The sequence below is a fragment of the Polypterus senegalus genome, chromosome 10, assembly GCF_016835505.1.
Source record: "Polypterus senegalus isolate Bchr_013 chromosome 10, ASM1683550v1, whole genome shotgun sequence".
Lineage (NCBI taxonomy): Eukaryota > Metazoa > Chordata > Cladistia > Polypteriformes > Polypteridae > Polypterus > Polypterus senegalus.
Window position 1 is genome coordinate 141,840,727 of NC_053163.1, and position 26,083 is coordinate 141,866,809.

The 26,083-nt window shown below is 37.5% G+C and overlaps 1 protein-coding gene across 1 annotated transcript; it reads right to left on the bottom strand.

Moving 5' to 3' along the window:
- Positions 1–6,203: 6,203 nt before the first annotated feature.
- On the bottom strand, positions 6,204–25,827 carry org (oogenesis-related gene). The gene is made up of 7 exons (XM_039764614.1): positions 25,446–25,827; positions 17,290–17,367; positions 8,621–8,840; positions 8,312–8,457; positions 8,112–8,225; positions 7,625–7,676; positions 6,204–6,399 (listed from the first exon to the last, which is right to left on the bottom strand). The coding sequence occupies exons 1-6, from the start codon at positions 25,791–25,793 to the stop codon at positions 7,629–7,631; spliced, it is 954 nt and encodes a 317-aa protein (XP_039620548.1). The 5' UTR covers positions 25,794–25,827; the 3' UTR covers positions 6,204–6,399; positions 7,625–7,628.
- Between the last annotated feature and the right edge of the window lie 256 nt (positions 25,828–26,083).

The window sequence follows — 26,083 nt, forward strand, 5'->3', positions numbered from 1 at the left end:
TAGCTTTCAGATGGTACTGTACACAGAAATACAAATTTTCACAGTGCATTTCCAAACACTGAACCTGATCCAGTCACGAAGCTTCACTCCCTGCTGGACACAATGAACAAATTTCAGGTGTTAAAATTTATGTATGGTGCAGAATGATCTTACTGGTTTAAGTGCCATACAACTCAATGTTTTGAGACCATGTTACCATTCTATAAATGGCTTAGGCTGATTATAATCACAAGTTTAAAAATATTTTGCAAATATAACTGGATTCATCGCATAGGCAAGAATGGGTTGTGGGCTATACATTAAAATTTCTAATGAAATTATCAGAATTAGGTTTAGTAGTATAGGGTCATTCATATTAAAAATATGAATTTGGCTTTGGACTTCCAGTCACATGCACACACTCACAATGTCACATTCTCCCTTTGGCTTGGATGCTATTTCAGGATACATTTCAGAAAGGCTCCTGCTGTATATCTGTCATCAGCAATGACTTATTAGAATAAGCTTTCCTCATTTGTATTAAGTGAGCACACCTTTTCAGAAAATGTTGCAAAACTGCTTACCAAGGGGATGTTAAACATTTAAGTATACACATAATTGCTTTAAGTGTTTACAGTATGTAGTTGTGTGGTTATGGAGAACATCTTTGGGCTACTTTATCTTAACCTTTCAGAATGTACCAGCTGCTTGCACTTCAAAAACAGGCTTTGATTCTCCACACAACAGTTGTCATAATGCAAATCACCAAAAGTTTGTGTTTTGGACAGAGGATCAATACCAAAAATGTCAAATAAAATTAGATCAGCTACAGCCAACTATGACTAAACTAATCAAACCAAATATGGTGACACCATATTAATGGCCATATTTATTTTAATACATTAGGTGAAAAATACTAAAATTCTAAAATCAGTGGTACTGGATTGGCATTTCAAAATTGAATAAATCAAAGTCATGTATAAGCCATGAATGGGTCTACAGGCACCATGCCACCACTGATGTGGAGAGCTTCAAGAAGATTCCTTTGGCAGTCTGGGGAAGAGGGTGAGAAAGGAAGTTTGGTTATAGCAATCCAATCCAGATTCTACAAGCAGAAGTGCATCAGAAGTGAAACTGAAGAAAAAGTTGGCATTATCTGCAGGAAAGCAAGAGAGTGTGCTCCAAGCCCGTAGTGTAGGACTCTCTCCACAGACCTGACCCATAAGGAGTTTAGAAGTGCAAGGGATTGTCAGCAGCCTGATAGTTCCCAAAATACATCACAGACTTCAGCATCAGACCAATTTAAACTTCGCTCTGCTATCATAAAACCCCTTTTTCAGAGGGCATATTGACCAAAACTTAAACTACACCTTTCAGAGCCACTTAAGTGTAACTGGTTACTTGTTAATACAGTACGGGGGATGCGGAATGGTGTAATATGCTTCTTTGTGGTCCATCAGTCAGAAATCAATGTGCAGGTAGGAAGAGTCAGCTGGTTGGCCTTTGTGCAATAAACTGTTCGATATTAGTAAAATGCAACACCTGCCTCCATTGAAGTGGAATCCAGACAGACTGCTAGCAAAACCCATATCCAGAAGAATTGTTTGAACTTACAAATGAAAAAGGGGAAAAATATTGGCACATTAATGGCATTGTGTTAAATTAAAATTCTGCTCTGGAAGCTTTTCTTTTTTTAATTTAAAACCAGAGAGAGACTTCATAATCTACATACTGTATATAAAACTGAAATTGTCAGATCATGCCAAAAAGCATTGCACCCATTTCTACATAACTTCACAATTTGTTAGTCTAACTTTGAATCCATAAAATATACATTGTATATATTCTATGCTGGTTTTTAAACACATGGGTATGCTCCCACTTATTTATCCGATAGTGTTATACAGTATTCATTCAGAAAGCTTAGATATACCGGATCAGTTGTCTCTTGTTGTACCTCGTGCTAAGTGCAAAACTAAGGGTGGTGCAGCTGCTGCACCTTGTCTGTGGTATTCTTTACCCCAATTACATCGTGTCACACTGAATTGAACTGATTAAAACTAGATTGAAGACATTTCTATTCTTTAGCAGTATCACTGAAGCTCACTATAGTTCCTTCATCAGGCATTTGTTTTCAATTTACTGTTGGTTGCGATTGTGTTTTACTATATTTTATTATATTTATGTTTATTCTAAAGCACTTTGGCTACAGCATTTAATTTTTAAATGTGCTCTATAAATAAATTGGCACAACAGACTGATTTCAGGGGCTTAGGTTAACTACAATTATATGTGAATTGTTAAGTGTTAAAAACATTTGCCTCTCAATAACGTTTGATAGTATCAAAACCACATTCCCCATTTTCTAACTGCTCATTTTATGGCAACCTAAAAAAAGGTCCTATTTTTGCTTAAGGCAAACTAAGTGAGCAAAGGCCTCATTTGTGACGAATAAGTGTTGGAGTAACAAAACACTTGAGACTGCAGGAGTAAGAGAGGGTGGACATGGTAGTGCTCGGCCATGAACACTGCACGGGGAGGAGGGGGGCATATGCCAAAGTGAGGTAAAAGAGCTAGCTTAGTTTTTTTGTTTTTGCCAAAAACTAACTATAAGCTAGCTCTTTTACCTCACTTTGCCAAGAACTGTTAAATGTTAACATTCGTAACAAAAAAAAAAAAAAAACTGACTCTTGGGCCTCCTCCTCATTGTAACAATCCCTGCATTTAAAAAAAAAAAAAACACACCTGTTTGGAATGTGGCTTACGTTAGCACAAGGAACGAACCATTTGATTTTTGCCACACCAAACAGCCGCCCTGTGCAGTCAACATTCCGGGAGTGGATGTAAAGGTGTTGCACTCAAAGTATTTGGGAATCCACATCAATGACAGCTTGGACTGGTCTCTAAACAGACACTAAAAGGGTAGAGTAGGCCCTTTTCCTTAGGAGACTCTGTGGATAGAGACATTCTTCACACCTTCTATAGATCTGCGATAGCCACTGCAGTTTAAGGCTGTAGTGTGCTCATTTATGGGGCACACTCTGGACCCAGTAGCAAAGGAGTGTAAACAAAGCCAAGTGTAATTATGTACAATTTTGCACATCCTTGGTGTGACACAGAGGACTTTTAGCCAGTGCATCAAGAAATGCTACTGGCGCTCCTTTATACTAACAGCAATGCCAATATAATGCCTCATTTGGACAGCAGAAGGCAGAAGTTTCCTTTCTTTTAAGAATTTCTTTAAAGTCATTCAAAGGCCAAATAATTCCTAACTTTAGAACAAGTACCAGACCTTTCATTGTAAGCATAATTACCTTGCAACACTGGGGGCTTTCCTTCAAAGCAGTTTTATCTTAAAAGGTAATGCCTACAGCATTCTCCACACCACAAAAGCTGCATACAAAAACCACCTGTAGCCATCACAGGTGTTCAAAAATAAATCACCTCAACCCTACCCAGCGGCATTAACATGCAGAGAAAAAGGAGGCGACGAATGTATAACTGAATATGCAAACAGAAAAAGGGAAGTTTTGCTAATACATTGTTTTACGTAAAACACATTACCTTTAGTAAGGCTTTAGGTTTACGTTTGAACGACCTCAGCTTGGTATACACCTCAAGGATTATATTTCTCACCAACTCCCAATTTTACCTCAAACATCGTCAAGCATTACCATCTTTCATAAGAAAATAAGGACTCATTAAAGTGCATCATACAGGCCACTCACTTCTGAATAATGTTAAGTTACTTTCCAAAGTTCTAGGAGGACTGAGGAAGTGCTTCCTTCAGTAATCTCACAGGAATAAACCAGATTTAAAGACAGACACTTGGCTTCCAATCTTCGATACCTGTTTAATGTAATATATTCACTTAAGTCTAATGCTAAGATCTTCTCTGAATGCAGAAAAAAAAAAAAAAAAAAAGCTTTCAATATGGTTGAATGGGACTGTTCACTACATTGCACAAGTTTTGGTTTGGGCTGAACAAGTGCAAGGATCAAACACTGTATACCAGGTCTAGAAGCTTTAAAATTTAACATTTCAGACTACATCAAACTAGAATGTGGTACTAGACAAGGAGGTCCCCCGTCACGACTGCCATTAGCAATCGCTATTGAGCCTTTGGATGTTCACTTCCGAGATAAAGGGGATAAACAGAGAAAGACTTAAACAGAAAATCACTATAAGCAGATATGGTACTATATATTAGATCCAGAAAATTCTGTGCCTGCAGTCCCAACACCACTAGATAAAAAAAAATCTGGGATTTAAAATTTGAATAAAAAGTGTGATTTTACCAGTCACCCCTCTATCACACATTAGATTGGACACCTTCCCTTTAATTATTGCAGATCAGTTTAAATACCTAGGGGTAAACATCACAAGTAAACAAAACCAAAATTTTTCTGTCTGCATGGAAAATATTTAAGCAAGACGTGCATAGATTGTCTACTTTCCACCTCAGTTTAGAAGGGAGAATTAACACCTTCAAGATGATCCTCCATCCTAAGCTTTTTCTATTTCAAAGCTTCCTCAAATACATTATCATAAGAAATTAGATTCAAATCATAACCTCATTTGGAATTCAAAACCTCCACACATCCAAAGGGCAACTACACAATGACCTAAAGCAGAAGGTGGCACAGCTCTACCCAACTTTCACTTTTATTATTGGACAGCAAATACACAGTACAGGCTATAAACCTGGACATTGACACAAATAGATGCACACACAGGCTTGGTCTGCAACAGAAATAAAATTCAGTACTTTATATGCCTTGTTTTGTGCCACAGTAAATACAAGTTATTGTCAATATACTAACAACCAAATTGTTGTTCATTCATTCAGAAAATGGAACCATGTAGGAAGCACTTCAAGACAGAAGCTTTCATTTGTGGCATCTCTACACAACCACCTTTTTCAACCCTCAAGCTTGGTTTTTAATGCTGGAAAACACAAGAGATTAAAATCAGAGATTTGTACACAGATAATGTCTTTGCATCCTATGAACAATTAAACTCCAAATTTAGCTTTCCATCGACATATCTGCACTCTCTCCAAATCAGAAACTTTAAACAAAAGCTACCCCAATTTCCCTCACCTCTCACTTATTTCTATTCCAGAAGAGAATGGCTTAAAGGCTTAAAGACTCAAGTAGCATCTAAGATTTATAAAAATATTAAAAGTCCCTTCCTTACAAAGACCTCAGTACAGTGGGAAAATGATCTCTCAACATTTCAGAAAAGGAATGGAAGGCAGCCATGCACAATTCATTCTATCACAAAGCATACAATTAAACTTAATCAAGCAGATCCGTCTCATTTAAAATTGTCTAAAAAGGTTTCCAGGGCAAGATCCATCCTGTGAACATTGCAATCGAGCTCCAGCCTTATTTGGCCACAAGTTTTGGGCATGCACCAAATTATGCTGGACCAAAATTTTTAAATGTATCAGAAAGCATTAGTCTCACAATCACTCCTAACCCATTAACAGCTGTGTTTGTTGTACTCCCAGATGGGCTTAAAGTGGAGAAAGACAAATTGCCTTTATCATGCAACTAAAACAGACATTTTGCTGAACTGGAAGAATCCTAGCCCACCTCTTAGGTCAGTGGGTAAATTTTATATACGATTTGAAAATTTGTAAAAAAAAATCTAATTCTCACTACTCATCTAAAACGGATAACATTTTAGAAGCTTATATATTGGGGACTAGGACTCCTCTCCCTCTTTTCTACTCTTAAGTTTTATTCTTGCTGTTGGCCTTCCTCTTGGGTGGGTATTGAACTGAATTTAGTTTTGTTAAGTTTCACTTGTTTAAATAGAATGTCACTTGCTTTTAGTAAATTCAATTAATTTATCTTAATGAAATTTGAGCTCAAGTGCTGGGAGAGTATCCTTAAAAAAAAACAAAAAAAAAAAACAAACAAACAAAAAAACCACACAACAGGAATTTGTTCCTTCATTGCCTTAACCTTCATAATTGTGCAGGCATTTGAAGAGATCAACTATTACTAGTATCCATTAAAAAATTAAAGTTCTACATTTTCAACAATGGCCCCATACAATCAAGCACAAGGCACACCCTCCCCCCAACCCAACTGTACTCAGATTGATATTACACATACAAATACAGCACACACTTTCTCATTTCACCCTTCTCAAATATTCCCAGTGCAAAGAGAAAGGATTATAGGTTGAAATATTCTACAGACTTCAACACAACCATGGAAAAATAGTTTATTGCTTACTTTTTCAAAAACAAACAAAAAACCCAAAAACACATGCACAAACACACACAAAGAGGCACTTCGTGCAAGACTAGTACTCCTCCAGGTACCAAACAGTTTTCTTTGAAAAACTCAAATTTTAGGCCCCTAGAGCTGGAAATGCCAGTCTTAGATCTGGCTGGTCTTCATTCTGCAAAACAGAAACGAAGCAGAGTTTTAATTATTAAAGATCTCTACTGTAAAATTTGAAAGGGTATTCAACCCAACTGACTACTAAAAGGCACTGGATGCCACTATTCTAGGCACATTTTTAAAAGTCTGTTCTTGAACACTGTTTAGGAGGTGTGCTGCAGGGTGATAGTGCAACAAAAGAGTTTTAGTCTTCTAAATAAAATGAGACTGAATGGATTAAAAAAAGCTTGTCAGATAGAAACAATCTAAAAACATTGCATAAACATTTCTGTGAAAAGATGGGAAACTGATTTGCACAGAACTAAAAAGCAATCTTTATACAAACAGGGAAAAATAAAAATTTAAATTCTCAAAAATAGAATTTAACAAGGAATCAGCATATAAACATTTCCAGAGTGTCCACACTTAAGGTGCAGCGGAGTATGTTACAGCCATGTCACATTTATATTAAAAAAAAAAAATCAGTGCAACATGCCCAGCAACTCAGTCAAACTAGACGCGCCTGATAAAGTATGTGTCTCAAATCAAAGACATGTTCTGCATGCATGAGATCTGAAAACCAATGAGCACAAACCTGGAAAAAGCAATGCATAAAATGCAGGACAAATGTATTGGACATTGCAAACAGAACAGAAGCTAATCCAGTTTTACATTTTACACAATAGAATGGGCTGGTCAGGGCCAATGGTGTGGCTGAACTCCCCAGACCTGTAAACCCTTTGCATGAACACTGGCTTTGTCGAGCAGCACACTGATACCTGGCAGCAAGAGGGGCAAGCTCACAATAATTTGGAAACTAGCAATTGCTGAAAAGTCATAAGGCAGTGGTCTAGAAATCACTAGAAATGTCAAATTACACATAAAATCGACATCCTCATGCAAGGAGCTCGGCTACTGCAACCGTCAAACTTGGCATTCCATCTGACTAAAAGTTGTTTAATGTGACATCAGCTTTACATATGAGCAAACGCCTTCACTTCTCTATACTCCACTCCATATACAATTTGAAATACTTTATACAGACAACATTTTTGCAAGAAATAGGGGGGTTTAAACGCAATAGTGCATTTTGCAATTGTAATTCAGTAATTTTCAAAAGCACTTCAATTACTGGAGTGTATGCCTCTACAATACCTAGTAAGTTATTATAAACAGCTAAAACCTACATCATGAAATGGTTCATTCAAATGTACAATTTCAAATAAGAAAACAGATCTTTGCACCTTATCAGGACTGCCGCTGTTCAGCACATTCACTTGGAGTATTGGCATTCTCCTGCAAAACAGATGTGCAGCTTAATTTCATATTATGAAAATTTGGATATCAGCTATCCAAGGATTCTGCATAGGAGCAGTTACAATTCTTTACATTTATTCAGCAAATGCTTTTACCCAAAGAAAGCCTTAAATTGCACCAACAGCATTTCCATACTCCTATAATTGGAACACTGCTCCATTGACTGTCCATGTCCTGGTTTTAAGTGCTTAAGTCCCTCTGTGCAAAAGGTTACCTTTATAAAAACGCTCAATCACCCATTTATCCTCCAAGTTAAGAGAAACTATATACTTTGGAACTCTGTACTGTCAAAACAGAGCGCAATTAATTTTATAAAACCAGATGGGTTATATTTGCTATTGCAGTTTACGACATTCGGAAATGAAACTGGTAAAGTCATTAAACTACAAAAACAAGCTTTCAAACCTATCCTACCTGCGAATACTCCTTGATCATAATCATCCCATCTTTATTTTCAACCTCAATGTCACTTTCTGTCTCATTATGTGTGCGGTTCTCCTCACTGTCAGTTTCCTCCTGGGTGCTAGGCTGACAAAAGTTGACAAATTTTAGCAACTGAAAGAATAGTCACCTTAAAGTGACAAAGTTCTGGTTAATAGCATTCTCTCACCTACCTCATAGGTTGGATCATCAAGACAGTCTTCATCTCCAAGTTCCTCATTTAAAGCCTCCACCCAGGATTGGTGTTCCTCTTCATCTAAATCATCCTGCTTTCTTTTGTTGCCTTTCCCAGAGAGTTTGGTTGGTGAACAGCGAATCTCTGAAACCCATACACAACACATCTTTGAGAAACTACAGACCCTAAGTCACTCAAAACAAATGTTTAATCAGCATAACCTGTTGATCTAATGTTAAAAAATTTGCCATTATATACACACACACACACTTTGCCACTGCTGTATTCCAAAACAGCAAGTGTTTACCTTCTGAAATGGGTACCTTGCCAATGCTACTAGGAACTGGATATCCCAGTGCACTTTGGAGTCTGTAAGGCATGAAGGACAGCAACAATCTGGTTACCCTGTGCAGGCGCTTCCTCCCACTTCGATACTGCCTTACAAAGGTTGGAGAATACTCTGGACCCAACTCATCAACAGTACTTGACAAACCAGCCAGCCAAGACAGAGCACGTAGCACACGTGTCTGCAAAAAGACAACAGTTTACTGGCAATAAGGTATTAGAAGATTGGAATTTCATCACAGAAGTTAAAGCATAAAACAGAGGCTAGAAAAGTTCAGACTGCTCAGAGTACAGTGAAATTTTTACTTGACTGAGACTAGAGAAAAATCATACTGCAAGTTTATAGTAAACAAGCGGCAAAAATTGAAGGCTGATTTTGAAATCAATCTACAATCTGGTAAAACTACATACATTCACCACCTGCTAGACACAGGCATTTCACCAAAGCTCATCCATCAATGGCTATAAATTTAATTGGAAATCCTGTATATATTCTGTGGATAAACAAAAAAAAGTGACTTAGACAACCCTTTGTCATAACATTTAGCTGGATTCATTTTAACCTTTAAAAAGGTACCCTTAATTGCAATGAAAATGACATATTACAGCACATACACAAATGATAACCTTCAAAGAGAACAAAAATTTAGACGAAACTAGACAAAGATTGACAATTAATCAATATTTTCAAAACCACGAGTTAAACTGAAAATGCACAATATACATGAGCAAGTACCAGTTAGGATAAATGGCTATAAGGCCACAGTTGAGAGTTTTTGCTCTTTAGAGTAATTTTTACCTATAAAATTGATCTTGTTTAATTAGTAGGGTTGTTCTGATCGCTTGGCCGTCATTTTCAGCCCCTGCTTTAAGCTTTATGCTAATGTAGTTGTAGTGCTCGTTTATGCAAGGTATTACTTGCATAAACTTCATGCAGTGTAAAAAGGAGCAGTGAGTGGAAGCTTGTTTAATCAGTGAACGAGAGGCAATTGGAATATTAGCCTTTATGTTAAAGAAAGTGGAGCAATAAAACTGGAGGTTTGGGAATTCATCCTGAGCAACTAGACAAAAATGGCAAGAAAACCTAATTTAAGGAATTCAGGCCTTTACTTTTGTCCTTTAAAATGGACACCGCTTGAGTTTTGACAACAGGTTTAAAATGCAGCAGTTTACACTTAATTGGGAAAAAGACTAAAATTTAAAAAAAAAAATGTTGCTTAGTAAACAAAGGGCTTTTTGTTAAAAAAAAAAAAAAAACAAAAACACGTTTGTTGGTGTGTCATGCATCTTAATATTGGTAAGAAACAAGTACTATTATAATAAGCCATTTTTATAATTACACAATTCTGAATGTCTAGTTGAAGAAACCTTTAATACAGTAAATACATTTTAACAAAAAGCTGTAGTACACATATTTGAATCATTTATCATTAAGTGCATGTATATTTACATTTAAGCAGTGCTTAGCTGCCAATATCAATTAATTGTGTGAGAATATATAGCTGGAGACATGGTGAAAAAAGGTGAAATACTGTATCTTTTATATAGGTCATTAAACTTGCCTGGTAATGCACGAGTGAGTAAAAGTATTAAGGGAAGCTGGGGGGTTTGAAGAAAAAAAAAAAAACACACCACACAACACAAAACACACCCCACCACAGAAGCAGCCGGTCAAATATAAAAATCTGCAATTGGTATCGGCCTTAAAAACCTGATCAGAGCATCCCCATTTAATTAGCTGTGCTTTTATTTTTGCCTTTAGAAAAGCACATTAGTGTTACAGTAATCCCTCCTCGATAGCGGGGGTTGTGTACCAGACCGCCTCGCGATAGGTGAAAATCCGCAAAGTAGAAACCATATGTTCCGTTCGTATGGTTATTTTTTTATATATTTTAAGCCCTTAGAAACTTTCCCACACTGTTTATATTGTCCACAGTTATATAGTAAACCCTCGTTTATCACGGTTAATCCACTGCAGACAAATGAATTTCCACAAAGTAGGATTCTTTATTTATAAATCTAATATTTTCACAGTCTGAGCAAAGAAAACCCGTTTACGACCTTCTAAACACGTTTAACATTTGGAGCCCTCTAGACAGGACACCCTTTAGTCAAAAGTTTAAACTGTGCTCCATGACAAGACAGATGACAGTTCTCTCAATTAAAAGAATACAAACATATCTTCCTCTTCAAAGGAGTGCGCGCGTCAGCAGCAGAGAATGTCAGCGAGAGAGAAAAGTAAACAAAAGCCAAACAGCCTTATTGATTTTTGCTTAAGTATGGGAAGCACTGCGATAAAGCTGCCACAATGAAGGGATCAATGTGAAGGTAGTCTTTCAGCATTTTATAGAGGCATCTTCTAAGCAAACAGCCCCTCTGCTCACACCCCTTCAGTCAGGAGCAGAGAATGTCGGAGAGAGTGAGAGAGACCGAAAAAAGCAAACAATCAAAAATCAATACAGGCTGTTAGAGCTTTGAAGTGTGAGAGCACCGCGCATATCTTATATCATTGAGTTTATTTTAATACGTAATACATGCTCTGATGGGGAGCTACTCAGCCATCCGCCAATAGCGTCCCTTGTATGAAATCAACTGGGCAAACTGAGGAAGCATGTACTATAAATGAAAAGACCCATTGTCCGCAGAAATCTGCGAACCAGTGAAAAATCCGTTATATATATTTAGATGTGCTTACATTTAAAATCTGCGATAGAGTGAAGCTGCGTATTTGCCTTTTCGCTATTTGTAAACTGTCATTTTCTTTTTATTCACTTTCTATGATGTTAGCTCTCTATTAAAAGTGCAATACTGGCAATTAATGACAAGTATAAACAGACACCAGAGCACGCAATACTCACTGCTAAACGGCAGCTATTTTAGTGTTAACCCATTTGTGTATATTCGTTCATAATCTCCGAAATCACCAGAAAACTTAGACAAAATTAAAATTTACAATTTTACTCAGTAAAAGTGCTACTTTGAAATGAACCAATACAAAAAAAAAAAAACAAAAAACTGGGAACTAACATCTTGCTTAGTGAAGGAAACCCACCCCCCAAAAGATTGTTGGGAATAAAAACCTGCAGTGTTGGGGGGTGGGTGCTCAAGAATGAACTTGAAAGCCATGGATTTAAGACTACAGGGGTGTATCAAAGAGGCTCAGAATAGGTCACACTACTATAAACAAAGTGCAATGAATTGCTCAAACTTCAAATGTTTTATAGTCTGCTTGTGGACACAAGCTGGACTTGCTTCACTCAAGATACTTTTAACTTTCATGGCACCATTATACAGCTCCGACTACAATCCATCCTACTCCCATCTTCATGCCTGAAAGAAATCAGCAGCTTCTGAGTTAGTCAAGCCAGAGAATTTGGTAGGTTTTTTTTTTTTTTAAAAAAGTTGTCACTGTTACCAACCAAAATCACAGCATTTTCATTTCATCTGCATTGAAGTACAACTTTAACATCTTTACTACCATTTCAACACACTACTGGTGTCACACAGAGTTAGGACAAGCCTGTGATAGGATAAACAGGAGCAGCCCTCTTGGTCAATCAATTGGTGGCTGTTTGAACAGCTTTGGCAGCCGAGCGGGTAATGGGGGAGGTAGGCGGTTACAAAGGGACTTTTACAATTGGAGTAACAGTTATTCACATAGTGACAGTGAGATAAAGGTGATGTTAAAAAGTAGTGAGAAGTGGTAAATCTGGAGTTCTCTAGGGAGTAAAGATGTTTTGGGTTTAGATTATCCCTTAAAAAAAGTGTTCCACAACTGGTGTGCCACGAGATGCTCAGTGTACTGCGGCACAATATCCCCAAAAGAAGGAAAAAGCACTATATGTGTAGCAGAACTACTTAAAATTGACTGCATTTCCCGGCGGTATAACCGAGCTTGCGGAACATTTTTTTTTAAAAAAAGATAACCAAAGTCACCCTGAGGACTGCCATCAGCCATCCATGTGCCTATACACCTCTCACATTCAACTGAATTGCAACTCATCCCTTGGATTACAGTTCCCACCTGGATATACAAGCGGTCCTGTGCCTACTTGTGCAAACTGGATACATCTTCTAGAGACCACACCCAGAACTGGCAGGACAAAACTTTACATTCCTTTTGAAGAGCCATTTACAAGGCATTTCTTTCACTCGTCCATCAACTGCCTTGGTATACTGGACTGTGTTGGATTGATAGCGTTTGTCATACTGTGTTGTATTTTTTTTATTGCCATCAGGGATCTGGGAGAGGGCCTTATATGATAAAAACCACATTCTGTTTATCATGAGTTTCATTATTTAATACATTTCATAATTCCTTATCTATGTATAGTGCAAACAGTTAACAAAAGGACTTTATGCGAGTGTGTGTGTGCGCAAGCATGTGTGCCAGGTCAAGGCTGGGTGAATTCCCCAGTCCCCACAAATAAAAAAGCCATGTGAATCTTAGCATCATCAAGACTGCTACAAGGCTGACGTTCACAAGTCATTGAAGAGAACCTACACACTTGTGTGGAAGGCACAGGAAAGGGAATGTTTGCGCTAAACAATTCAATTTATACAATACCATTTTAAATATGGAATAGTTTGAGGAAAGAACATCCAACCTCACCAACAAATGAACCCAGCCCAAGCAGCATTATATTAAAAAACACCACACACACGAAGATTGTGAAAAGGCAGAACAGAATACACTAGAAAAGGATTTTCGTTGTGTGGGAAAGACACGGCCCTGAACCCAGAATATGCAATTTGCAGAACTTTCTAATGAAGCAATGGTGCCAACTAATTTGCCATCTAAAAATCAAAACATTCTAGTTGCACCAACAAGGGCAAAACTATTTTCTGCATATTTTGAATCAAAATCTAAAGTGGGGGCAATTTGAGATTGTCAGTTCTATTAAAAAAAAAAAAAAAAAAAAGCATTAGAAGCAAATTACCGTGTTGCAAAATTGCATGTTGGTGGGGGTGGAACTATTGGTGAAACACAAACATGCACGTAAACATTCCATTAATGCTTGGGCCTAATGACATTAAGGAAACGTGCAAAGTTTTGTTGTTGGCCGATACTGTTAACACAGAGGGACATTCTGGAAACAATGCATAAAAAAATGCTGAAAAATTGACTTCATTGAAATGTACAGTGCTTTATTTGTGCTCACTTATCTGAAGAGGACAAAATAAAAGAATATTTAGCAAAGAGCTTTCAGAGCAGACAACTGATGAGGAAATTTAAGCAACATGATTTTTGTGGAGCTTAAGGCATTCAATGGAGTAATAGCATTAGAAAGGGGTGATAAAAGAGGGGTTTGTCTTGATTGTAAAACGACAAAATCCAGCAGTACATATTACACATTGCTGCATACATTGGGAAGCATCGATGGTCAAACACTTGTCAGAGGAACCATTGCAAACTATGAATGAATGGGTCATTATAAACCCCATTAAAACGAGCCTGAAACTCAGGGAATTTTTGAAATAGTGATCCCTTGTTATATCGCATTTAGACTTTCGCGGCTTCTAAATGTAAGCATATCTAAATATATATCACGGATTTTTCGCTGGTTCGCGGATTTCTGCGGACGATGGGTCTTTTAATTTATGGTACATGCTTCCTCAGTTTGTTTGCCCAGATTTCATACAAGGGACGCTATTGGCGGATGGCTGAGAAGCTACCCAATCAGAGCATGTATTGTGTATTAAACAAAACCCCTCGATATATGATATGCTTCCTGCGCGGTGCTTCGCACACTTAAAAGCTCCAACACCACGTATTGATTTTTGATTGTTTGCTTTTCTCCGTCTCTCTCACCGACATTCTCTGCTCCTGATGGAGGGGGTGTGAGCAGAGGGGCCGCCTGCTTAGAAGATACGGACGCTCCTCTAAAAAATGCTGAAAGACTACCTTCACATTCATCCCTTCCTTGCTGCTGCTTTATCGGGGCTTTGCATACTTAAAAGTCCAACAACCCTATTGATTTTTGATGGTTTAACTTCTCTCTCCGTGTCTCGCTCTCTCTGCACCTGATGCACACTCCTTTGAAGAGGAAGATATATTTGCATTCTTTTAATTGTGAGAAAGAACTGTCATCTGTCTGGTCATGGAGTACAGTTTAAACTTTTGACTAAAGGGTGTTATTTCATGTCTATAGGGCTCCAAATGTTAAACATATTTAGAAGGTCGTAAACAGGTTTTCTATGCTCTAACTGCGAAAATATTAGATTTATAAAGAATCCTACTTCGTTGAAATTAATTTAACACGGTAGAGTCTGGAACAGAATAACTGCGATAAACGAGGGTTTACTGTATAACTGTGCGGAGAATTATAAACAGTACGGGAGAGTTTATTTTTATATATTTTAAGCCCTTCTAACCATACCAACATATGGTTTCTACTTTGGATTTTCACCTATCACGGGGGTTCTGGAACGTAACCCCCGCGATCGAGGAGGGATTACTGTACACTGCACAGAACTGGGATTGGAATAGAAACCCTTATTGTATTATACTGGAATGTTAATGTTGGCTGCCCCAAGGCAAAGATATGGCAAGATTTGAGCTTTACTACAAGGTTAGTCAATTTCTATTAAATCAAAAACAAGCCCAAACCACACCAACATCTCGAAGATAAATACTGGACGGAGAAACCTGCATACATGGCCGATATTTGAGAACCTAAATGAGCTGCACAAAAAACTAGGTCAGAATGAAAATTTATTGATGCACTCTGACAAATTAAATGGGTTGAAACAGATTTATGACGAGGATCACTAGTAAAAGTACTAAACGATCAACCAGATTACAACAGAAAACAAGTAGATCATATTGGATTTGGCTCAAAAACCATTTACCATTGCTACAACAAATTTGAGCAATACCTTTACACAATTAATATGGACCAATGCAATTTGAATTAAAATCCTTTTGCAACTAATGCAATGAGACGTTAAGAAAATAAGACTACGTATATAGCACCTTATATGCTTACATGCAGCTCAATGTGCTTTCGACAGATCAACCAACAAGACATACCACACAAAAGTTCTAATAAATGTAAGTATAATACAAAATCAGCCAGGTATTATGAAACTTTAACCACTTAAATGTAAAAACAAACCTTCACTCTGATCAGGTGTTCTAATTAAAATTAGGATAACAGAACAAGATCTGATACAGATATACATCTATAGATTATTAGTGTTTACATTTTACCTAGACAACCCACTTTGTAGAAAGTTTAATATCAAAGTTAAAAATATACAAAAGCAAAAACAATCCATGACACCTTATTGGCTAAGTAAACAGATTACAATATGTAAGCTTTCAAGGTATCTTAGGCCCATTCTTCAGGCAACGTAGAAAATTCTACAGAAGCACTTCCCTTTGAAATTGAAGAGGAATTCTTAATTTTAATAAACAATGGTTGCTACAATTGAAATTCACAGGAGTTCCACTGGATGTTTTCTGGATTACAGTCAAGGAATATTCTCCAAATTCTGACATGGCTATTGCAGTTCGGCGCCCATTTTCTACAATGTATCTATGTGAACAAAGTTTTTCAACTAATTACAACCTATATTAATTTAAGTTAAAAAGTTAAACTATGATGTTAAATAAAAACACTTTGTAACTCCTATATTTTTGCTTTTGGTTTGTTGTGGCGAGGGTGAGAAAAGGTTGTGGAGTGGAGGTTGTGTATAGTATTTAAATTTGTTCTAATCAGACATTTTGCATGTGACAGAGACTAATAAATGCTCACAGTAGTAAGCTTATGTAAAGCGTGTCTGCGAGTTTACTAACAAAGTCTTGCCTTCGTTAAACATACAATCCTATCTCTCTCTCAAAAACAAACCCACCCTCAAGCCAAATGGCACAACAATGGTTTTCCCAGGTTACACAGGTTAACGTGCACCTATTTACACCCCATTCTCACTGAATGAGTTTATTGGTGAAAAAACAAGCACACGTAGGAGGCGATATGAAATGTGTGTATTCCAAATAACGATATGCGGTATTTATACAATTCTATGCACCTCACACAGATAACGAGCCTTCAGCTGGGAGAACTTTTTGCCAGAGTTCAGCTCCGTCAAGGATGGGGGATGGGACAGCAGGTTGCTTACAGCATGACAAATTTACAAAACAAAAATACACTGAGGGAGAGGTGCAATGGTATTACAGGTGGGCCGGGAAGGAGTTTAATTTTTCCCCCAGGAGGCTTCAGGGATTCTAGTGTTAAAGGGCTCAAGCACCTTAACACCCACCACACAAACAAGGACAGGATGAGAAGCATACACAGAAGCTTTAATGGTGTTAAACAGAGCATAAACACATTTTTAACAAAGGGATGGTTCTGCAAACATGAACATACCTTTTAATAGTAATTTGTTCATAAGAAAGTGCAAGTTGCACTTATGAATGCACAAAAGACTGCGTTGAATTTAAATAAGCTTTATATATTTCTCATTTATGAAAACTTATGTTTTTGTACAAGCAGTAGAAGTAAAAAGTTTGGAATATCAACAGGGATCAATTACCAGGAACAAAGACTATTAAAAATGGAGAATGTTAATTTTAGTACATGCGACCTATTTCTACAAAACACTTAAGCACTCACCACCACCACTTACCATAAATCTGAAGGGGCCAAACTGAGAAAGTCTATTCAGAACCAAGTGGATCACACCTTTTTTCTTGACATCTTTCTCCTGTAGAAGTGGAGGGGAAAAAATTCCATAAACTTAAAAATCAATGGTTCATCACATAGAAGCACCTTTACATGGTGTTTGTTCTTGATTTACCAGGATATGCATGTATGGACCCACAGAAGAGGAATATCTCAATTCTAACAGTAAAAACTGAGCCAAGAGTCATTTTGATGCAAACTTCCCAGTACAATTACAATGGCTTTTTACAAAGTAAAGTAAAGAGCGGTACAGTCTTGTGGTCAGAACTTCAGCCTAGACTACAGTCTGGTCCTGGATCAGAATTAACACAATACAGTACTCTTATAGTTCAAGTTCAAACATTTTACAAATGTTCATATCAAGTTATTACAGAAATAATTTGTCCCGACGTGGACATTAAAGGTTGTGTCTATTTTTATCAGTTTCATACACATAAATATACTGTACATATTCAAAGTAAAAAGTATATGAACCCCTAGGTATTCTCTATATTTATGTCTAATTCACATATAAAACATGGGAATATCTTCATTTCAGTCACAATAATGAACAAACAGTCTCCTATAACTAGATACAGATTGAGATTGACCATATTGAATAAATCATTCAAACTGTGAAACTGAAGGTTGGAAAAAATGAACCCATAGCCAATTACTTTAAAAAGCTCATTGCAGTCAGAACACCTGGAGTCCATTTAATAAAACGAGTTCAGAGGTGTGGCCTAGAATTACTTTGATTAAAAAAAAAATAAAAACCATATCCAGAAGGGAATCATGCCTCACATAAAAAAGCTGTCTGAAAAGCTACGATCGAGAATTGTTAATCTATATAAGGGAGGAAAGGGTTAAAAAGTTCTCAAAGATTTGATATTCAGTCTCCTGTTAGGCAAGTTGTCGATAAATGGAGAATTTGGTATTGTGGCTACTCTGCCTAGAAGTGAACGCCCTGCCAAGATGACTCCAAGAGCACAACATAAAGTCAGCAATGAGGTAAAGAACCCTAGAGTGACAGCAAAGGACTTGAAGTCATTAGACCTGGCTAACATGAGTCAACTATACGCAAAACATTGAACAAGAAAGGAGTCCATGGCAGAGCACCAAGAAGGATGTCACTGCTATCAAAAAAGAACATTGCTGGATACCTGAAGTTTGCAAAACACGTGGACACTCCACAACGGTACTGGGAAAAATGTTGTGGAGTGATGAAACCAAAATTGAACTATTTGGGAGGAACAAGCAGAAGTTCATTTGGCATAAAAAGGGCACTGCATATCATCAAAACATCATCCCCACAGTAAAGTATGATGGATGAATCATCATGATTTGGGCCTTTGCTGCATCAGGGCCTGGACAGCTTGTCATTATTGAGGGGAAAATGTATTCACAAGTTTATCAACAAATTCTCCAGGATAATCTGAGTGTGTCTGTCCATCAACTTAAGCTCAGAACAGGCTGGGTGATGCAACAGGACAATGACCCCAAACACTGCAGCAAATCCACAGCACAATGGCTTCAGAACAAACAACTTTGCCTTTTGGAGTTGCTCAGTCAGAGCCTAGATCTCAGTCCTATTGAGAGGCTGTGGAATGACTTGGAGAGCCATACACAGAAGACAACCAAAGAATAAGGAAGAGTTAAGGCAGTCCTGCAGGGAAGAATGGCATAAAATTCCCCCTGCACGATGTGCATGTCTGATCTGCAGTTACAGGGAACGCCTGGTTGAGGTCATTGCTGCCAAAGGAGGGATTTAATAACTGGTTGATGCAAGGTTCACTTTTTCCCCCCCACTACCACTGTGAATGTTGAATGCATTTGTAAAATAGACATGAAAGAATAGAATTGTATGTGTCATTGGCTTAAGCTCATTGTGTACATCAGTACCTAGGACTTCTATTTCAATCATAAAAAGTGATCTGATCATCTCTCTCATATACATACACGGTAATACATGGACTGTCACTCAAGTGCTGGTTCCCAGATCAAATAGATACTAGGAAATGGAGTAAACTGACAGCAAGCAGTTTTTCCTGGTGCCAAAGACTCAATGTATGCTTTTTAGGCCCACTAACCCTTTGTGAACTACCTTGACAAACACTATTTTGTGCATTTTATTTATTTTAAAAAACTGAGCAAAAGTGGAAGGAAAAATGGTCTATTGCAAGATTATAATTAACGAAAACTAAAAACTGAAACTATTAAAAAAAACATTTTCGTAAACTGAAATAAAATTAAAACTGAAATGAAAAACTAAAACTAAAGGAAACTATTAAAGTAGCTGGAAAGAGTAACTGAAAATTTACAAAATATTTTGAGTTTGTTTTTGAATTAATATTCTTACTGTTAGTCTTTAAACCTTGTAAGTTTTAACTCTAAAACAGAGTCATCCACCACAAGCCGCCCGCACATATTCATCCAGTGAACGGCAGCTGTTCACACAGCATTTGCGGTGAGAGAGCGAGCCGAGTGCGGGTGCATAAAGCGTGAGAAATAGAAAGCGATGTGTGTCGCCTTTCTTTGTGCTTCTTGTATATCAAGATGTAATTCAAATGGCTGAAATTAGAATGTGCTGGTCAAAAAAATGTTTACCATTTGGACAGGAAAAAAAAAAAAAATAAATAAATAACGTTTCAGTTTATTTCTCAGGTGTCTGCTTTTTGTTGATCACAATTCACCTGCCAATTCGCACAGGAGAAATCATTTTTACTTTCTCATATACGAAGTATAGAGGAGGTATAGTAACCATGAAAAAAATACAACCGATATTTTGATGAATCTTAACGTTAGACTAACTAGTGTCCAACAATACTGTTTTTTGGAATTGTGTGTGAGTGTGTATGCACAATACCTCAAAAACGCAACTAGATAGATGAAGTTCGGCATGTGGTTGTTACGCTATAATTGCAGATCTGTATTAACTTTTGGGCCAAATCCATCACCCGGAAGTGGTACTTTATCTGAACACATACTCAATGTTTATTTATGCTGCAGAGTCAGATTTATTCAACTTTACCTTTGTAATAATTGTTCAATATATTAATGTGTGTTGTCGATGGTTCCTTAATGTACATAATAAAAATATAATCATTGTCTTGCGGTTTACTCTTCAAATATCCATCCCAATAGAGTATACAAGAAAACTGAGGGGAGACCACTCCCGGTTTTTGAAAATAAAATGCCACTAATCGAGATACTGACTAGGTCATCATACAAGATCAGCATAGGGTTACTGACCAATCACTTTTGCTTTAAAAACATCACTTAACAATGAAGTGATGCAATCAAGCATAGAGCCTGACAAGTGATGAAAAACTACTAATGGGTTTTTGTATTTATTCCATATTTATTAATCTCTCATTTTTAGTTCATATTCAAAACTCAACACCTGATAGTGAAAGTAATTCATTAGCAGAATTATATTTTAAAATTTGTCTCCCTTTTTCAATGTTTCTCTCTCCCTCTCAAAATAGATAGTTGAAATATTCTTTGTTAACAGCCATATCATACATATTGCATACCAGGGATTTTTCCTGCCTTGCATCCATACCTGCTGCAGTAGGCTCCAGGTTTCCTGCAATCCTAGTTTGGATAAACAGGTTTAGATAATGATATGTTGTTCTTAAACTCAGATGTTGTCTGTTGTGTGCCTGTCCAGACTCTTATTACCTGCTCATTATAGGTTTACTGTTCTTATGGTGGGCTATTCAAGACTCACCACCCCTAACCTTGACACTGAATGCTGCTTGTTCTTCATTTCCCTCAATACAGCTAAGTGGGGTCTGCACACTGATTCAAGTCTATGAGCCCTGTTCTTCATAAGACCCTGTAATTTAAGAAAAAATTTTTAATTATAAAATTGTGTAAAATCGTTCATATTCAGTGTCTAGTTTTGATTATGCTTGCTTTTATCAGACAAAAACAAAACCAGATAGTAAACCAGTATAGTAAGCTTCCAACAACATTAAACTCATATCCAAATCTGTTAAGTGTACAGTTCTGTCCGATTGTGACACAACCCTAGGCGCTCCATGCCATAATTACTAAAACTAAAATATATATTTTCAAGTAAGGTCAGAATATAGAAAATATAAAAAGGAAAAACTAATAACCTTGCTCTATTGTATACAGATTAGTACTTTGGTAATACTACATGAGTAAATCAGGTTTAGTGCATACTATCCTGCCCCCTCAACCTGCTACCATTTAGCTCCTGTATTATAGAACACCAAACATCTTCATTACTTCACAATTTTAAATATCACCTCTCCACAACTATTTTAGAATTGGAGTCAATACATTACATGTTAACCAATACCTGCAGTCTAAAAATGTTTCTAGTAGACTTGCTAGATTTCATCTTCAGACTTTCAGTGGGAACACAAACAATATTTTACATTAGAAAATTTGGCCTTACCACTTTTACAAAATTTGAATCTCGTTCATTGTCTGTACATTCAAGACAAATTCAACTTTTTATATACAGGCTGTTAAACTTTTGGCTCAAATACCCACCCAACTCTGAAATCCATTTGTTGGGCTTTAGAATATTCTCCTTCAAATTTAATATCAATATTTTTGGAGAAGCATACCTTTTAAAATCAAGCAACACTAAAGAATTCTATTACAATATTCTCAGGGTTTAAAATATATACACAGGGAATGAAAAGTCAAAGCAAACAAGGTAGCACAGGAGGAAGACCTGTGGAAATGGAAGAATCAACTGAACAAAGAAAAACATGGTTAGTTTCAGAGAATTATTGTCAGAAGATACCTTTCCTGAATTAAAAAGTATAGAGATTCCCAAAATGAGGAGAGAAAATTAAAAATGGGTGGAGTGAATGGTCTGGCCACATTTATCAAATTGCTCATGTTCAGACTTTAAAAAGACCCCTTTATTGTTTCACATCATGGCATTTCATGAGACAACCACCTTTCTGGGATAGTATACAATCGGGTCTCACGTTTTCTATTGGAGCTTTAAAAAAAAAAAAAAAAAAAGATTCAGAGAGATTTGAAAATAAATTCAGAATTTACTTGGGTAACAAGCATGCACTACAGTAAAAATGCCATGTTTAAAACTCAAATCAACTTATGATACAAATAAGGAGTACATATCTTGCTGTAAATCCCACTACTGGCAGTCTTACTCAAAAAAAAACAAAAAAAAAAAAACACCAAAGTGACTTAAAAGAAAATGGGCATGTAAATTCTAGTTAGGATAGCCTATTTTATAAAATGCTTAAATGCAGAGAAATACGCCATTGAAATTACAAGTGGAGGAAATTTTTATAAACTTGTTCCTTCAATTAACATATGGCAGATGTAGATGCCAGTCAGGAACTGAAGGCCAATCCATCATTACAACACATTTTACACATCCACTCACACATGCCAGACCAACACTGAGATGCCAACTGGCACAAAAAGACCAACTAAAATTTATACTTTTATAATTCATTTAGCTACTTGAGATCTTTACAGTTGCAATACCCATTGAATGAACCACCACTAATTAAGAGGAAAGTAGTCACATAACCACTTAAGTATTGCTATAATGTAGGGGGTCCATAATCTGGTTTTTGACAACAATAAAATTAGTGTAATGTAGGATGGCAATGGATATTCAAAACATGCCTCCATAATAATGAATCTCTTTCTGAAAAGGGAAAAAAAAAAAAAAAAAAGTTTTTCAATTAACTTCTATCTATGCTTTTAAAACATTTGCAAACTTGCTGTCCCATTCACACTGGATAGAGGTTAATAAGGCCCAAATGTTTTTTTTTCCCTAAACACAGCAAAATTAGCATCTGAAGAAAAAATGAAGGCTGATACATTCATCATAGCTCAGAGGTCTTCATAGTCCAGTTTAATGAAACCGTACCAAATCAAATGAAAACAAGCTAACAATCGTGAGCCACCCCCTTAATATACATGGCTTTTCACTAATGGGTAACTAGAATGACTCAAACACCAGCTGCAATTACACTTTATACCTACTCTCACATAACAGATAAAGAGCTTTCTCCCCCAACAGCAAATTTGGGCTTTTTGGAGTAAAAATGCTTTTACGTCGCTAGAACCTTCATTTACGGAATCATGTTAGGGCCACGGTGAAGGGGGAAAAAAAATAAAATTACGGAAAGAGTGTTGGGTGGGGAAACTGACGAGAATAAAGTCGACAGATTGACTTTATTCTCATAATTTGCCATTAAAGTAGAATATCGCAAACTTAACCTTAAAATGATTTACTAGATTTTCTCAAATCCCGTCATAAGTTAATGTAGCACATTAAATACTTTGTGTTATTGAGCCATCGGTACGCGTTTCTTAAACTGATTTTCACTTGCACCAAGAGGCGGCGCAGGAAGCAATCAAAACACAGAATACATTAATTTCATGATATTACGGCTACCTGAACATTTAGAATGCCAAGATAAATACTTGATATCGTTTTGATGATGGCATGCATTAAAACATGTATTAAACACGAGGGGGCACGGTGGCGCGGAGATTGGGCAGCTGTCTCGCAGGAAAGGGGGTCCCGGTGTTCCCCGTCTTGAGTTTGAATGTTTTTCTGGTGGGTTTACTCGGAGTGCTTCAGTTTCCTTTCAAAGTCACGTAGGATGTGGGGTTGTTTTATGCTATGTTAAACCTACTAGTGTGTGTTGCTCGTATTCACCCTGGGATGAGCTGGCGCCCCGTTCAGGATTTGTTCCTACCCCGCACACGATGCTTTCTGGGATGGGCGCGACACTGAATGGATGGCATGAACATGTATAACGTTTTAAGTTCGGAAAACTCCGTGATCTAAGTTTATAACTAGTTTTAAATTTCACAAAAACGTTTATCATGGAGTGATTGGTTATGTGGAGAAAGAAAAATGGATAGGAACTGGGGGTTTGGTACATCAGATGGAAACGGCACGCATGCAAACGAAAGCCCGCTCAGAAGAACATCCATTGAATTCTGTGTTCGTGTCTCCGACCACCAGATCACGAACCCAACATTTACACAATATTTCAGTTAAACCAGTGCGATACCCATTCACACATTCAGTTTTTTGGAGCCTCGTCCCACCTGCCATAAAGTTCACTAGACTGAAGGTAGTACACCGTGCGGGCCACCCATGTTTAATAAATGCTTCATTTTCATGATGAACTGCGTTAAAGTGTTTTATCTTAGCATTCTAAATGTTCAGGGAGCAGGATTATTAAATGAATGTATTGTGTGGTGATCGCTGCCTGCGCCTCCTCTTGGAGAGAAAATCAGTTCAAGAAGCACGTATAATTAGCATGGTTCGGAGAACACAACACAAAGCATTTAATGCGCTACATTAATATTTATGACAGAGTTTGAGAAAAAAAATCTAGTAAATTAAATATATTTTACGATGAAGTTTGCTTTACGATGTTCTACTTTAATGACAAACTACGAGTATAACATGTCGACTTTTTTCGCGTCAGAGTTTTTTTTTTTTCCTTCAACGTGGCACCCATATTTGGCAAGACACGTATGTGCCAACATTACACCCAGGTCGGACGCAAGGGTATTTACTTTTAACGCGTCTTTCGAACGTACGATCTGATATAACGAAGCACTGCACCGCCCTCTTCGAGCTCCAATTCGATCCCCCTCCCTCAGACACTGTGAAGCACTAACTTAGCCGTCGCGTGTATTTCTGTTTGCAAGTTCAAAACTACTAGTAGCCCTACTGGACCTGTAAAATTTGACTAAGCGGGTTCCAAATATATGAAATGGCGATGAACTGAACTTCTCTATAGCCAATAGGCGTATTTATGACGTCCCTTGTGAGTAGAGCAGGCTTACAGAGACGGGTCAAAGCAATACAAAACACGAACGTCCACTATAAAAATAAAAAGTGTCGACATAAAAACATCGCTAAATTCCTGATATTTTAGGAGAATCGTTGAAGTATTTTTAGTCCTCAAAAGTGGACATATCCGGGAAAAGAAGGCTGCGTATAATCATCCTAATAATGAAAACGTACTGCATGGGTTAACCAGCATGCCATCATAAAAATGGCGACTGAGGATTTTCCAAAACTTGAAGGCAAAGACACTCAAATCACGCGATTCCACTCACCTTACAAATGTCTGCCCGGTCGTTGGTATTACTCTTCCCTTTACTGGTGTCCATTTTTCCGTCGCCGCCTGACGGAGCTGTGCTCTCAAGTTCTGCACTTTCAGCCTCCGGTTCCCCGCTGCCGCTGCATTGGCTTGCCCGGCATACACTACCATCGTCCCCATTGTTAGTCGCCGGTTCCACCGCGCCGCTGCTAGTGCCGTCTGCCCGGCTCACGGTGTCTGGTTCATTTGTAGATTTAACAACGTCCGTGTCCATGGCGCTGGAAATTTCGCACTCACCTTCCACGGAACTCGTTGCTAAAAGAAAAAACAACGAATAAAAGGGACCGACGCCAGACCCGCGCATGTAACTTTCCCGCCAATTTGCAAAGGTGGTGCCACCGCCAATCAAATGCACCCTTGTCAGCAGGAGCCACTTTATATAATTAATGAGCGCCCAATTGGACTGAGCGCCAAATCAATCCTTAGAGAACGTCAGACTGCGTCCGTTTATAGCCGTATGAGGTGCCGTTTAGGTTATAAATCATTCTTCACAGTAAATACACTCTATACGGAAATGCCTACTCTCTAAAGTGAAAAGGTTATATCGTATAATGAAATGCATACAAGGAAACACACATATTCTAAAGTGAAATG

Bases quoted from the DNA above. Each gene is read 5' to 3' on its own strand.
- org (XM_039764614.1), bottom strand. From the start codon at position 25,793: ATGCGCGGGTCTGGCGTCGGTCCCTTTTATTCGTTGTTTTTTCTTTTA. The intron at 17,368-25,445 runs GTGAGTGGAATC...CCACTTCTACAG, and splicing joins ACCGGGCAGACATTTGTAAG to GAGAAAGATGTCAAGAAAAA. The intron at 8,841-17,289 runs GTAAGTGGTGGT...GTCTTTTTGCAG, and splicing joins TTGGCCCCTTCAGATTTATG to ACACGTGTGCTACGTGCTCT.